General features: G+C 53.7%; 1 protein-coding gene across 2 annotated transcripts in view; it reads left to right on the top strand.

Moving 5' to 3' along the window:
* JADE2 (jade family PHD finger 2) overlaps positions 1–16,084 on the top strand; it is an 81,757-nt gene that overhangs the window by 61,899 nt on the left and 3,774 nt on the right. The window contains exons 10-12 of one of the 2 annotated variants that reach the window (XM_009322713.1): positions 3,758–4,219; positions 9,528–9,645; positions 14,333–14,461. In XM_009322713.1, coding sequence (XP_009320988.1) covers positions 3,758–4,219; positions 9,528–9,645; positions 14,333–14,461 — 709 coding nt within the window. The remainder of the gene's footprint in view (positions 1–3,757; positions 4,220–9,527; positions 9,646–14,332; positions 14,462–16,084) is intronic. The other variant, XM_009322714.1, reaches the window with a different exon arrangement.

The raw sequence follows: 16,084 nt of genomic DNA, 5'->3' as shown, positions 1-16,084 counted from the left end.
GAAAAGAGAGTGGGGGGAGGCAGGCTCCGGCACAGCCCGAGTCCCAGCTGCGCTTGCTTGGACCCAGCTCCCTCCTCACCAACTCCCTTCTCGCTTCTCAGAGCAACTGGAAGAGCTCACCAAAGCCTTTCAATGCAGTGCAGAATGCCAGGTCTCTGTTAACTGCTGGCAGGCTTCTCCAAAGGGCACGATCTTTTGCTGTCATCATCTTCCAGCTTTCTTTTTGTTGTTGTTTTTTGGAGAAAAAGCCCTGGGAAGTGTCCTCCACCACTCACTCGTTCATTATTGCTCCTCTGCCCGCTGCTGCCCGCTCCCGTTGAACTGCTTGTGCCACTGGTCCCCATCCACTGGGATAACTGGGGTGGTGATTCCCGGAGCTGTTGTCCGATAGTGCCTGTAGCCCTGAAAACGTACAGCTTGACATCAGGGGAAGAGCCGTATGCGTGCACCGTGCAAGCCCCCACGCCATCCTCTGCCTCAGCCCCGCATCCTCCGAGGATGTCCGCGATGCTGAAATTGCCTATTTCGGCTGAGAAGCGCTACCAGGATCCAGACCATCTGTGGTCACTAAAAATCACACCGTAGTTTTTGTAAGGATGCAGAAGTGTCGTGGCTGATGGCTTGGCCGGAGTTCAGCACCGGTAATTAATTTTTCCTTCCTGAGTTCCGCTCGCAGTTCTGTTGGAGGAGCCGCTTCCTTCCCCTCCGGCCCCAAACTGCAGCAGAGCACCTCTGGACGCTGGTAAACTTCTGTTTGAATTTCCTTGGCAAATAAAATCATCCCTCTCTTTCTTCCCAGTAAGAGTGGTTTGAGGACTAATTAACAGCCCAGATTAATCCCTGGTGCAGTTTTCACCCTCTCTCTCGGAATTCCGTTTGGGGATGGATTTGCCTGGATAAGCAAAGTGTGCTGAAATCCTTGAATGAAAGGTGCTGTGAGATAACGAAGCACGATCGATAACGAAGCAGACTTGAGGACTGCGCCAGTCTTTTGAGCCCGGTTTACTCTGCATGGCAGATCCCTCCCTCCCACGAAGACCGGCGACATTCCAGCGCCGTTCTGGGATGGATCAATATGTTTTTATTGTCGGTTTATGCAAGGTCCCTGGGTAGCCACAGCCGACCAGGTACCTTCCTTTCTTGCCCTGTCAGCCGAGCTGCCTCATTATTTTCTATTTGCATTTTGGGCACGGTTTCTGACAAGAGCTGCTTGCCATCTGTCGGAGGAGAGATCCAGGACGGGTGTCATTCGCTTTGCTTTATTCCTAAGGTGGAGTGACGGTCGTTCCTGTTAGCGGGTGCCCCGCACACCCTTGTCCTGGCAGAAGCCACGACCGTGGCACTAATGCAAATATTACTGCCGGTGACAGAAACAGGAGGGAGGGGACATCGCTGCGTGGCTTTCCTTAGCTCACGTAGTTCACAGACGGCGGCCAGTTCTCCGTGTCCACTTTCTCCACCGTAGATATTTATGTGCATAACAGCACAAAAGGATGCTGTAGTTTGAAGCACCCCCAGCTGTTATGCCAGAACAGCCAGGATGGAGCGTATCGGGAGTACATCAAGAGTACATCAGGATTACGTCAGGAGTACGTCAGGAGTACGTCAGGAGTACGTCAGGAGCTCCGTAGCAACATGCAGCACCATTAACCATCTTGGCTACCAGAGGAGAAAGCTCAATCATGGGCACTTACAGCTGGCAAAGGCTTCCAACCTAAAAGAGCATTGCATCTCCTTCTTGTATTAATGCTTGCCTCATGGCTGCAAGCGTCAGCGCCTGCGCTTTAAAAGCCAGTGCATGATATACTGACTGCACCGAATAACTCTGGACACTGCGAGTCAGGCTGGGCTCCCTCTGTCCCTCCTTCGTTACCAAAAATAAATACTCGAGAACGGATCCGGTGCTTCAGCCGCGGGGGAGGCTGCGACAGGGCTTGTCCCGTGGGATGGGCAGGGCAGGCGCCCGCTGCCCACCGCCGCCATGGGTGCACCGGGCTGGTGTGGGGGAGCACTGACAGGTCCCACATGGTGCCAGGCTCTCTGCAAGCGCCGGCAGCGTAGCAGAGGGAGCTGATTTTTGCAAGCTATCGGCTATTGTCACAAGCGATTTCGGGCTGAAATTAGGAACAAATGGCCATATTTAAACAGGGTAAGCGGGGGGTAGGAGTTAATAATCTGCTTGTGTTTGGTGCCTGCAGGAGTTAGTGCCCAGCATCGCTGCCCGGAGCCGTGCTAGTACAGCTCGGGGCTCGGCCGCGGCGGGGCTGCATCCAGCTCTTCCCGCTGGTTTCGGAGGCTTTGGAGCAGGGCCTGGAGAGCCCTGGAAGTGGAGGACTTGGACACCGCTTGCCTATGCTTTTCTTGGCCCTGGCAGCCACGCAAGTCTTTCACTTTCATAAGCACCAGCAGATTCATAAACAAAGTCAAGGGAAAATATCTAAAAGCAGCAATGTCAAGAGTTCACACGCTGGGTGACTGAGCAGGAATTCAGGGCTGATGGGATGAAGATAAAAAGCCATAAAACTTCTGTTCCTCAACCACTACCAGAATTGTTTTTTTTCTTTTTGAGCATTAAAGTGCAGCAGAGCCCCAGTAAAACTACAACGTGCCAAATGGTTTGTCATCAACATCCAGGAAATTTCACGTGCCTCTGCCTGGTCCTTCAGGCCATGACTGCATCTTCATCCCCCGCAAGAACAATTCTTCTATAAATGCTGAAGTATGGTGCCTACAGTAATAGCCCACTTAAAATGTCTCATTATTGCAGTTTAACTGGTCATTAGCAGCTGGAATAGACTGATTTCTTATGGGTTATGGTTGAAATAATTACCTGACACTCCGAGCCATTAAAAACCAGTTAATGAGTAGAGGGGGAGAAGGTGCTGACGTGGACACGAGCACTGCGCTGGCTGGAGGGGTTCCTCTGTCGGAAACCAGGCTGAGGTTTGTTGCCTGTGGGATCCAAAGTAATTTAAGTCTGAGGTAAGGTAGGGAAATTGTTAAAAAATTAATCTGATACAAGTTTGACAACAGTCTAGCCAGTGTACCAGTTCTAAAAAGTTCATTTCATGATGTTTTGCTCTGTATATGCTGAGTTGCCTTTTTTTTTTTTTTTTCTTTTTTAATGGAGCTAATTAGAGGCTGTGAACTTCCAGAGGAGAAAGGCATCGTGCTCCAGGAGCATTAGCTGCTTCTGAGATACCGTGTTCACTCCTAAACATTGACGTGTTCTGTATGCTTTTAATAAAAATGGCATATTAGCTTTAGATGTGGTAAAAGAGTGGAGTAGTTTAAGGGTGAAATACAGATGAAAATTTCTCCATCGGGAGAAATCCAGTGACGGTCTTTGAGCATCCCGTTGGCCCGTGCTGTTGTCTTTGGCTGTTGACCAGTCTTGTTGGAAGAACCATTGGAAGCTCCTGTTTATGGTAGGTGAAAGATCAGCAGGGCCCGTCGCAGAGAAGGATTAAAGCAGGTAAGGTGGGAGGGTGCCTGCTGATATCTAGTGAACCCTGGGTTTCTTCTGCTTGGGTGTCCGGCTCATGGGTGTGTAAGACTTGGGCAATACAGGTGTTCCTCCATAGGGAGTACCTGTAGTGGAGCATCCATCACTTCATGGTAGGTGTTGTCACTCAGATGGGTGTCACAGTTTTTGTAGCAAGCCAGGCTCGAGCCTTGTGGTCACGTTGTGTTGGTAAGCGTCCCTGCCACCGATGGTGCTTTGCCCTGGCCGTAAGCCCTGTCCTTCTCCCCGCAGTGCTCCATGCCCGCCTGCGTCACTGCGTTCCACGTCACCTGCGCCTTCGACCACAACCTCGACATGCGGACTATTCTAGCAGACAACGACGAAGTGAAGTTCAAGTCCTTCTGCCTTGAGCACAGCACTGGTGCCACCAAGTTGCCTGAGGAGGCACGGACAGAGCCTGACCAAGCCCAGCTGGACTTGGAGAAGGTCACGCTGCGGAAGCAGAAGCTCCAGCAGCTGGAGGAGGACTTCTATGAACTTGTGAAGCCTTCGGAGGTGGCGGAGAACCTTGACTTAAGCGAATCGCTGGTGGATTTTGTATACCAGTACTGGAAGCTGAAGAGGAAAGCAAATTCCAACAAACCGCTTCTGACACCAAAAACTGATGAAGTGGACAACTTGGCCCAGCAAGAACAGGACGTTCTCTACCGACGCTTAAAGCTCTTCATGCACCTCAGGCAAGACCTGGAGAGGGTGAGTACAGCTTTTCCTTCAGTGGTGCACCCATATGTTCCATCAGGGCTGCTTTAATGTGTGCTGGCGCCCGTAGACAGAATGAGCCCTGTTCCCTGGTGACTCAGTTCGACTCCCCTAACAGTCGCGTCCCTTCATCTAGAGCGTTACTCAGAAGAATAACATTGCTCAGCGTGGGTGTATCATGACTGACAAAACACGCTCGTGAAATAAGTTAGTGGTGGTCTCAGCCGGGGGTTCAAAAGACCAAATGTCTGCGGGGAGAGGTGCACTGGTGGGGCTGGGTGGCTGGGAGGCAGATGATGCTGCTCCACCGAGCTCTTCATAGTCTCAAACCACAAAATTATCCTGTGCTGCCCCTCAGATGCTTTCCAGCAGCAAGGCACAGGAACACTTCATTATTTACTTACATTAAACATCAAAGACGGATGAATGGCAGGAGTGAGCTGCAGGGCCAGCGGGACTGGGCATTCCCTGCCCTGCCGCAGCCAAATGTGGGTCGGCTCCTGGGGGAGCTGCCGGCGGGGGCCGAGCCGTGCCGGAGGACACAGACAGAGGATGCAGGCTCCCGCAGCTCCCCGTGGCATGGGGCATGCTCGCACGGGGGAGGGAGCAGCTGCCTCCACGGCAGCTTTTTTGGGGAGAACAAACGTCGGTGGAGCAGCAGTACAAAAGTGGTGCCGGAGCCCCCGGGGCTGTGCTGGCTGCCGCACCGCGCTGCCTGCCTGCGGATTTGGCTGTCATGGCTGGATGGAGGGAAGGAGCAGGGATGGGGCAGAGGGAGGCTGGAGAGGAGGAGGGGCGGCGAAAGCAAGAAGCAGCGAGGGGAGGAAGCACAGGGGAAGAAGCACAGCACCCAGAGGGAGATGGCAGAGAGCGGCCAGGGAGGGGATGGGTGCTGGGTGCGGCAGTGCTGCTGCTGGGGGGGGGACGACACGTGGGCACAGCACAGGGCAGCAGTGGGACGGGGACGGGCAGGGCTGCCAAGTCTGGCACACAGGGGCCAAGCTCCCTTTCCTCCTGTGCTTAAAACCCGAGTCCTGCCTGGTCCCCCCTCTCCTGCTCCTGCCAGAGGGGTGAATCCATGGCCTCTGCTTGGGTCCCCTCCTGACAGCCCACCTGGGGTGCAAAAGCCATGAAAGGGCTCCAGGGGATCACTGGGAGCAGGCAAGGAAGGAGGAAAGCAGGAAAATGGCATTGCTTTGACCCGGTGGAGGTGGTGCCCTGTGCGGAGGGGTGGAGGGTGCTGCAGGGAACATGTTGCTCCCTGGGAGGGGCGAAGGTGGCGGTGATGCCGCCCCTGCTTATCCCTGAACCCTCTCTCCAAGCTGCTGTGGGTCTGCGGCATAATTTAACCCATGGGGAGAAAGGCGGTGCAGGTGAGCAGGGTGTTCATGTCCAGGCGGGATTTCAGCTCTGGACCAACCTGTCCTGGTCCCTCACTGCAGGTTCCTGTGTGGGTCTTGGAGCCTGAGACCCTTCTCCTGTGTAAAAGCAATTGGATTTCAAGCTGTTGATCTCTTCTGTGGCTGTATTGGCCTTCATCCCTGCGTACATCATTGCCATCGCTCTGCCAGCCTGTCCCTCCTTTGCTGCTGCCTTTACTGCATCATGTTTCCATCTCTGTGTTGGGCTGGGCTGGTGCCACCATTAATGGGTCTCCGGCACCAAGCTGTAGGCAACAGGCTGCAGCTGCCGGATCCGAGGGTGACAAGTTCAACTCACTTTTTTCCCCTCATCTGCTTCTCTATATTGTAAATCTAAACCAGGCTGCTCCACCTCCCTCTGCTTCCACTTGCTCCCAGCTTGACTTTGGCGGCTGCAGTGAACGACTGCGCATCTCTGGGTACAGCACTTTGCTCCAGGAGCTGCCTAATTCAAAGACGTGACACGGCAGCTTCTCTTTGATTTCTTTGTGTCAAAACTACGGGTTTTACCAGATTTCTCATTTTCTAGGGTTGCCTCTAGGCTTCCTGGGGTCATTCCGCATCGGCGTTCAGCCTCTGCTTAGCAACTCGCTGCCAGGTTTCAATGCCTGGCCCTGGAAGAGCCATTTGTTTGCTTTTCTTCCAAGACAGGGAACAATAAACACTGGCCGGATCAAAGTCCGGTGCTCAGATGGGTGATACGGGTTGAAATCCCATTGCTGCCAGCGCATCCCAGGTATCTGATCCTGTCTGTCAGCACCGCTCACAGCCGCCCCATTTCACTTGCAAATAGTGAGGCATCACATCAAATAGGGGTCGGAGAAGAGCAGCCTGGAGGGGTGGCTCTCAGAGGATGTCCACGGGGCATCAGGTTGCTATTTTAGTGTTTTCAGCAATTAATCTGGCGGGAATGGTTGTGATTTGGGGGCTGATAATGGTATCCGGATCCAAGAGTTGGGGAGGCAGAAGCAGCGGGGCAGATGACGGGGGCAGCCAGGGTGATGGCGTTTCCCTCTGCCATCTCTTAACCACTGTAATTTCTGCACTTCACAGTGTCAGCAAATTAAAGCTATTGCCTGGGAATCCTAATACAGTCCCCCCTAATACAGTTTCTTTCTAACCTTTTTTAACCCTCCTTTGCCGTCTTTTTGTTTTTTTAGAAGCTCTTTCTAAGGACTGGTTGTTTAAATGAGCTTTAAGAAAAAACTATAGTTTCCAGGCTTTCATACCAGCATCTAAGCTTGGCTTGGGGAAACAGCACTGGGTGGTGTTTATCTGTGTAAGTGTGTGTAAATACCAGCAGTCTCTGAGCAGAGCACAAGTAATGTTTTCTTCCAGGAATATCAAATCATAGAGAAGAGATACCGCCAAACACTTTGAGATGCAGGTTGCCAGAGGCAGTTGTTTTCCTCATAAAGAAATTTTAGTTTGACGTTGTCTCTAATCCAGAACAAAAAAAGAAAACATAGTAAAATATACAGCATATAGCTCGCTGTACTAGGGGATTAAAAAAAAAAAAGAGCAGCTTTTTCTCCTGTATTCCTAAGTGTTTCCAAATTGTCCTTAGGTAAGACCGATGCCATTAGGGGGTGGCCAAGGTCGTCCTGCTGCCTTCACAGCCTTTGGTGGCAGACATCAGGTAAGCGTGGGACGAGGTCCTGGCTTGCTCTGCCACTGCGAGAGGCACAAAGGCTCCTGACCGTTTAGGGACAGTCCCCCAAGCCTGGAAATACCCCAGCCTTCCTCCGCAGAGAGGGCTTTGAGGACGAGGAGGGGGAGGAATCGGAGACATCAGGGTCACGCGTGAGCGTGGACATACCCACGCGCATTACTGCCCGTGCCTCCATTCAGGCCACCTCCTCCTTACCTTACTACAGGCAGTTTTGCTCTTTCAGAGCATCAGGAAGCTGAGTAAACGCTGTCAAATCCTGTTAGCTGCCATTAGCATTTTCTGTTTCGCAGCTGAAACCCTCCATTTCCTCTGAAAGCCACGATGCCCGCCGCAGCCATGGTGACAGAGCCCGGCTCTCCAGCCACCCTTACGCGGGGCGAAAAGCCTGGCACCGAAATTCGTCACAAGGCAGATGCCAGCGGGTATCACACGGTAGCTCTGTCGTCTGGGGCTGCTGGAGGTGTTTGTCAGCAACCCCGTGCGAGGAGCAGGGTTTAACCACTGCTACGCTAGCTCACACGAGCATTTACGTCTTGTGCTTTGCTGTTTGCATTTAGGGCTTCCCGCTTGGTTAATAAAATTTCTTGTGCCGGGGCAAAATGCACCAGTGATTTGCAGGTAGATGTGGAGCAAGTGTGAGTAACCGTGCAGAGGGGAGGGTGCTGGCCAGATTTGGGGCAGGGGAGCCGCACCGGTACATGGCTGCTGACCTGGGCCAGCATCACCTGGATATTTTGTTGCATTTTCTGTTCTCTGTCCTGGCATTTGCTTTAGGGCAACAGGCAGTTTTGTAAGGCTCTGACCTTCAGCAGGTCGGTAGCCTCATACCTGCAGCTCCGTCCCGGCTGTGCCCCTTCCCTGCACTGGCTGCAGGAAGAGGGTCTCTCTCCCTCCCTGCAAAAGGAGCAATTTGTGGATGAGAACTGGCTTATTGACCCAGGGGACCAACGTACCTCTTAGCATTTGGCATTTTTTTTGTGCAGGTTTCTATGTCGAGTGTGAACGAGGCACATGCGTGATGCAGCTGCTGGGCTGAGGGCTCAGCGCAGCACTCGGATGCTTGGGGCTTTGCATAACTATGTTATAATGCTCCTTCTACAGCATCTTCCCTTCCGAGACTTTCCAAATCCTTTAGAGACATTAACTTCTTCGTTAGGTCTGTGAACAATTAACAGGAGATTAAAGCAGCCTGTGTGTCCACACCATTGCTGTACCTGGGTAAGAGCACAAAACAATTTACCTGTTTCTCCTGGCGCTGTTCCCATTTTGGGGGTCTTGGTCACTTGGTGCGCTGATGTGTATCAACAGCAGAGTTAAAGGATGTGCTGCAACAAGTACTGAAAGTTAATCCTGACTAATCGGAGCAGATCAGCAGCACGCTCGGCCCCGTTTGACTCCCTGCGTGCTGTGTAACTCGGGCTGAATTTGTGCCCTCGAAAGCACTGATGCCAAAGTGCAAACCCTGCCTGTGAATTCAGGCCTTTGATGGGAGAAGTTAAAGATTAACTTGCTTATTGTTTACGTCCAGAAGAAGACAGGGGGGAGAGAGAGAGACTCCCCTACACGCGGCACCTTACGTGGCCCCCTGCGTGGGGAGGGCTTTGGACCCGGGGCTGCCCCAGCCCCCCGGGCAGGACGGTCCCAGCTCACTGCTGCCCGAAGCAGTGGGTGGCCGAGCTGTCGCCGGGGCTGGGGCAGAGGCTGGTGGAGCCATGTTTGGGGTTTCCGAGGTGGCTGCTCTGCTTTGGGGTGGGTGCCCCAGGCACGTTGGCAGGTATCTGCGGGGCTTTGCAAGGGGACTTGGTGCTACAAGAGAGACGTGCTGTTGGGGTAAGCAAGACCGTATCTCTGGAGATACCGTGCTTCCTTACGGCTTTTGTATCCCCAGTGCACGTGCTGGAGAAGCTGGCCAGCCCTCCTTGCCCCCCATGGGGTCCTGGCTGTTGGAGCCAGAACAGAGACATTTAGGCTTTGAATCATTCACTGCGTGTTTTTTCCCATACATATTACACAGTTTGGATCAAACTCTGGTCCTGGCGTATCCAGAGAGCCCTGGTAGGAGTTTTCTTGCAGTGTGGGGGATGGTGAGATGAAGAGGACCGAATCCCGGGGAGCGGGGATTTCCTTGGGCGGCAGAAGCAGCGACACAGCTTGAGGGGACCTGCTTCGAGCCTGCCTAAAATGGACACTGTTTCTTGTGTTTCTGTAGGTTAGAAATCTCTGTTACATGGTGACGAGACGGGAGAAAATGAAACACACCATTTGTAAACTCCAGGAGCAGATCTTCCATCTCCAGATGAAGCTTATTGAGAAAGATCTTTACCCAGGTCAGTACCGCTTACCAGAGCTTGTTCTCGCAGACGCTGTCCCTGCCATCCTCTGAAGCCAAAGCCTGGTGCCCACGCCTCAGCCCCCCACCCCAAGGAAGCCAGAGCTGCCCCCTCCCCTGCAGTGGTATTTAAGCATTAAGGTTCGTATGTTGGCTCTTCGCACATCTCCGGTTTTGTTGAGAAACACACAATAAAGCCATACCCTGGGTGACCGGAGTGTCAGAGCTCCTTGTTTTCACAGATCCCTCTCGATCCTCCTCTCCACGGGAATCAGTCAGAAAGACCAAGCGTTTGGTTAGGTGGTGATGCTAAGGCAGCGTTTCAGCCACTTCCGTGGAGATGGAGCTGTTTGGGAAGAGATGGCAAACCCTGGGCACGGGGCTGCTGACGCTGGAGCTGATCCGCGGCAGCTGGCTCCTTGGCACGGGTCAGCAGCCCTCACTTTGGACTCTTTGCAGATGCCTCTGGCTCTGTCAAGAATCGAAGGTTAAGCTGCCGGTGGGATGTCTGTTACTCCTAGAGACCAGCTCCTGTAGCTCTGCGCAGCTGCAATTCTCTGCTCCACATACCTAATAGTGGGGAACGTCACGCCTACTGCATGCGAAGCCTCTGGCTCCTTTTATTAAGGAACTGAAATAAAGTTGGTTTCCTTCTGTCCTATTTTTTTTTCCTTTTGCACAAACGGTGCCGGAGCCCACAGCTCCTGCTCCCTCCTCCTTTCCCTTCGGTGGCAGCGCAGACCAAACCCCATGGCTGCAGCACAGTTTTTCCAGCAGCAGCATCTGGTGCTTTGGCAGGCTCTTCTGATGGTTGTTGTGTTTGTGGCTTTGGAGTTGCGTTTGAAGCCATCACATGGTTGGGGTTTCTTCAGGAACTGGCTGGGCTGAGCTTTCCTTGACAAAAGTTTCCTTTGACTGAAGTTTTGGAGGCTGAGAAATGTATACCTTGAGACGTTTGCGACTCGGAGTCTGTGCAAATTCCTCTCGATGGCTAGAGGCAGGCGCCCGCACGGGGCAGGGGTGACCGGGACCCCAAGGCGTGCTCCGGGGAAATGTGGGACCTGTAAATCTCGGTCCCTGTGACGGAGATCAGTGACACTGTGTGTTGCTTTGTACGTCCTCGCTGAACCAGCAGTACGGGTCACCAGCCTGGGCACAGGCAAAATGGTGTTCCCGGCTGTTCCCACCAACGGGAGACCCCGCGTTGCACATCCTGAGAGCCATTCCCTGGCACCCGGGAAATTTGTGCCGGGCGGTGCTCCCAGCAGCGATGCTGCTGGCTGGGGCGGCAAGGCGGGAGGTCCAGGACAAAAGACGAGCAACAAAGTGGGATCCTGATAGCAGATGCTGTGCGCTGTTGGTTCTGGGCTCTGCAGGAAAGGGGCAGGAATCATCCGGGGAGTGCTGGGTTTTGGGGGAGATCACAGGGGACGTCGTGATGCTCTTCAGTTCAGCTGGTCAAACCTGGTTTAGGATTTGCAGCTCTCAGGAGACAGGCGCAGGGTAGTTTGCCAGGAAGGCTTTTTGAGCTCACCTCCCTTGCAAACGGGGCGTTAGACGGCTGGAAATGCCCCTGGGGACATTCGTTCCCCGAAATGCCTTGGGGAGTCCAACCTCCAGCGCGTGCCCACCCCTCTCTAATGCAGCGATGAGGTGGGAGTCGGCAGCTCCTCCTGGGGAGGGCTGGGGCGGGTGAGCCGGGACCCTCCCCGGCAGGGTGGGGATGCCGGCTGGGGAGGGGGAGCTGTGTCGGGGCTCTGCCGCTCACGTTTCGGGGCTGTCTGCACCGCCGAGCGCCAGCGCTGTGCAATTGCCCTTCCTGAAAACGTTACCCGTGTAGTCGGGGGAAAAGCACCACTGCCATTACTGTGATGTTTGTTCTGCCTAAAGGTGAGTGATCAGAGACAAACCTGCGGTGAGAGGGTGACTCAGGCGGTGATTGGTGTGCAGGCTGTGGGATTGCTTCATGCATTTTCATACAAATGCTCTTCTCTCCTGCCCCAAATGGTTGGCGTTCGCCAATTCGTTTTCTGCTCTGAACCGACCGAGCTGAGCTGCTCGACTCTCCTGGGACGGGCTTTTAGGTTGAGCCCGAGCAGGGGCTGCTGCCTCCGGGAGCTGGCTCCTGTGAGTCGCTGCTGCCAGGGAAAGGGCCTGGCTGCGGGAATTTGGTCCTGGGATCTCCAGGTGGTTTGGGCACCTGGGTCCTTCCCATGTCAAGGGCACATTAGGGACCCGAGTGCTTTTCGGCACTGGTGCATAGGTTCTGAGCTCAGGAGGAGTTCCCTTGCCGGGAGGCAGCATCAGGCCATAAGTTGCAATCCCAAATGTGGGAAGAGAGGATGGCCCAGTTATCCATGACAGTCGTAGTCCAGGTAAGAGCACGGCATCGGTACATACCTCCTCCCCGATGCAGCACACAACCCTCATGCTGATCTCCAGGTCCTGCCCGACGGCAGGAGCAAGCGCTGGGGCCATCGGCAGCACGGCGCGGAGGGGCGGTCGGTGTAAATGAGGCCAGAGAAGGGCTCAGCCTCCAGCTGCCCTTCCTGCAGCAGCTACACAGCCGTGCCCGTGCCGCCCGTGCGTGGCAGCACATAGCAGAGCTGCAGAAAGCGGTTTGGTGCTTATTTTCTGCTTCAGCTCCTAGCTGTCCCATCCCGGTCCATCCCGAACACACGCCATTATAGACCCCGATCCTACCAAGTGCTCCCAACACCCATCCGTTTGCTAAGTCTCCTTGATGCCAGTCGATGATACTTAGAGCTAAAGATACTTGGCACCCCGTGGGTCCAAAGCTATGGATAAGGCACTGCTGCATTTTGCATCATTACGAAGCGGTAACTGGTTTGAAAGCGGGGAGGCGGTTCCTGTAGCATCCCCTCTGCACGGCTCCCGACCGGGCTGCTCTGCACGCGTGGGGTTTCTTGGAGAAAGGAATAAGTCTGCATTATTTTGCCTGGGTGAGGCCAGTTTTTAACTGCTGTTACGGTAGTCATCAACTGAAATCTGTTGGGGTTATTCCAAAGATGGTTTTGGCACAAAGGTTTTTTTGGAATGGCTCCCACGTAAAACTCAAAACTGGAGGGTTTATTTTTCCCACTGACAAATGATCATTTGAGCAGGAGATTTTTAATAAAATCAGTGAGAACTGCCCATGTAAAATGAACCCACCTCTCTCCCCTGTATTTTTCTTGCATGGAGTGGAAAGTAAACACTGTCTGGCTTTGAAACACGGCTACTATTTTGACAGGTTCCTCTTCAAAAAGTACTGCTCGGGTTTCTCTTTAGCCCCATTGTGCTGTCTAAACAAAGTTAGATTTTTATTTTGTAAGCGAAGTGAAAAATCTGTCTGCATTTCTCCAGTTATTTGGCAGGAACGTAGCAAATACCAATTTTGCTTTTGCTTTTCTTTCTTTCAGTGAGTCCTTTGGTCAGGAGGGGTTCCTGGCTTGGCAACCCCAGGACTGTAAATCCTCTGTTTATCCAGACTCAGGCAGGTGCAATGTGAATTCCCTCCCCTGCTCGCCCAGTACATTTCCACTGCTGCACCACGGGGAGAACAGAGGTTATTCCCTCTGACCCATCCAGTCCGCAGCCTTTCTGCTGAGGCTGTTTGCAGGTCTGCTGCTGGCCAACGCAATGAACCGATTCGTTTCTTAAAATCATTGCTCCGATGGCTGCACAGCTTGTGCAGGTTCAACCTGCGGGCCAGACTCTGAGAAACTGCATGTCTCACCTCCATTTCCATCAGCCACCCACATTTTGGTTTAAGGGCAATATCCTTCCCCCTCTGAAAATTAATAGAAGTTTTAGCATGGACTTCTGTGGGAGAATGACCTAACAGAGTAAGTAAAAACTGTTGAAGTATTTTGCTTGGCAATAGAAGTTGTACTTATTTATAGGGTGTTTGTCCTGTTTACCCAAGAGGAATAAATCCAGTAGAAGTTCAAAGCCATTTAGGAAATACTGATTTTTAGCTGAATGTCTACATAGCTAGGAGTTATATCCCTGGCTTTCCATAGGCAATGCTGGTCATCTTTCCTACTCCATTTACTTATGCTCGATACACTGCTTAAGTTTTATAGCTTTGGGGTTTTTTTCACCCCCACACAGTATGAGCGTGAGCAGTTACTATCACCGAAAGGTCAAATCAAATCAAGGTCTGCTTCAGAACGCTGCCGGTAGCATTGCTGTCAAACTGGCTTTGCAGCTGAATCCCTCCAGGAGATGCTCTTGTCAGTGATGGGGGTGCCACACCGCCGGGTTTGGAGGTCCCCGTGTCTCCTGGAAGGTGTCTGAGCAGGGTTCGGGGTTACTCCCTTCTGCTGCTCCCGCAGGTCCTCACCCCAAAGCCCTGGTCCAGGAGGGCACGTGGGTGGCTGCAGGGCCTCCAGCGAGTCCCCTGCCTTCCGTGGGTCTGCTCACGCAGCCATGCTAAGTTCACGTCCAAGGCCCAAACCTCTTTTTTATATAACCTACGGGATTCGGATTTTCTTAACCTATAGAGACCTTAGCCTACAGTTGGCCAAAAAGCGGCCGCTGTTCTCCCTTTGGCTTGGAGTTGTTTGCAGGTCTGGTCCAGGTCTCCACCGCAGGGGTGTCCCCCAGGGGAACTTGCTCACCGCAGCATCCCGGATGCCTCGTCTCACACGGAGTTTTCCTTTTTTTCTAAAAAATGCCAGAACAAACTGGGAAGAAGACAAAGGGTAAGAAAAGTGACCCGAGAACGAAAGGAAGAGATGGTAGAAAAAATAGTCCCGAGAAGAAAGAGAAAAGGAAATCAGTCAACGAAACTGTATTGGGACAACTGGGTAAGTCTGATTTTATGGGCGCAGAGTTGACCCGTGCCGCTGGAGGCTCCCTGTTTCAGGGAGCAGGGTTAAGAGTCCCAGCCCCTGATCCCTCCTGCACGTACACGGTGGAGTTACACTCGAGGCTGTGGGAGCCTCTTCCATCTCTCCCTTGTGGGCATCAGCCTGAATTACCGAGGTCCTACGAGAGAGGCCACATCGGAGACATGGTCCCTGGCGGGGCAGGGGGTGTAAAATCCCTCTCCCCCCCCCAGCCCCAGGGCTTGCGCCCGGATTGGGAGAACGTGTTCCAAAACCTGCGATGATGTGCTGCTGAAGAGTGATTTCGCTTTCCGGTGATAAAATCAGACTTACCCACCCCGCAGCAGGGCTGATCCCCCGGATCTTCTGTGCTGTGCGCCGATGGTGAATACAGCACATGGGCTGTGCGTTTTCATGGCATATACTGTCCAGGACCGTGCGGTCGCGCCGGTTGTGCCGGCGGCCCGGGAGCATCCACGAGGCAGGCAGAAAGCGCGGCCGGTTTCTTGAGTTTGCTCGGGGGATGAGGAGATGCAGGCTGGCTCTGCAGAAGCTTCACCCACCTCCGGCTCTTCCCCATCAGCTACAACCTACCGCCGCTCGGCAGCAGACGGAGCTTGGGGGGGGGAAGTAAAAAAACAGAACAAAAAGGTCTTTTTTGACAAGATCCTTGACAACTGCATATGGTTTCTACACGGAATTGAGTTTTTGTTCGACTTCCTCCGGCGCTGTCACCTCCGCCAGCATGCGGGGCGGGAGGTGATGAGTCCACGCGTGCTCAGCTGCCCCATGGGTGCACAGGGGGTGCGCAGGTCCCGTGGGGCCCTTGGACGGTCTGGGGGTGCTATAAAGCCCTCATGGGGTTACAGAGAGTTTCTGTGGGAGGTCTGGGGGTCTGGGCCACCCTGCCTTGCTCTGCTTTGCCCATTGCTCGCCCCGACTCTGCTGCTTTCCGTTCGTCTCAAAGCTGTTGGTTTTTAGGCAGGAGCCCCTTTGGAAACGGGGCTTTTGTGCTCATCCTGTCTCTGCGCTGTTCTCAGCTAAAGAAACTTTGGATTTTCTGGGGCAAATCCCATCAAATGATGGAGGGCTGGGGCGTCTCTGAGAAAAGCTGCATTTCTGCGAGCCGGGGAAACGAGGCAGCCGACCCAAAGCTTCACCGGGGTCTTGTAACCTCCTGGATTTTGTTAAGGGCTTGAAGCATCACTCGGGGCCGCAGTCAGCGGAGAAGGGCTGAGGGAAGGCGAGCTTGGCAGTGCCCTTGGCAGCAAGACCTCAGGCTGTTTGGTGCCTGGGTACTACACGATGCCCTAAGCTCGTCCCTACTCCTGCTTCCCCTCCCCTGCATTGGGCTGGTGTCAGGCCGGGGGGCTGTCTTCTCCAAAAGGACCGTGGTGACCTGCCAGGAGGTGCGGGACTGCCGCCTTGACAGCGTCCCCTCTTGAGGGGGGGGGGATGCGACCTGACCGACCTCCCCGGTGCTGCCCTTGAGCAGCCCCGGCATTGCGCAGGGCGTTTTGTTTGTCCCCCCGTGGTGCGGGGTCACGGCCTGTATTGCTGCTCACAGCGAAGGGTGATGCAAAGCTGTCATCGAGACCGGCA

The sequence above is a fragment of the Pygoscelis adeliae genome, unplaced genomic scaffold (genome assembly GCF_000699105.1).
Source record: "Pygoscelis adeliae isolate BGI_AS28 unplaced genomic scaffold, ASM69910v1 Scaffold34, whole genome shotgun sequence".
NCBI lineage: Eukaryota > Metazoa > Chordata > Aves > Sphenisciformes > Spheniscidae > Pygoscelis > Pygoscelis adeliae.
Note: the sequence above shows the minus strand (reverse complement) of the source record. Positions and strands in the feature narration are given on the sequence as shown.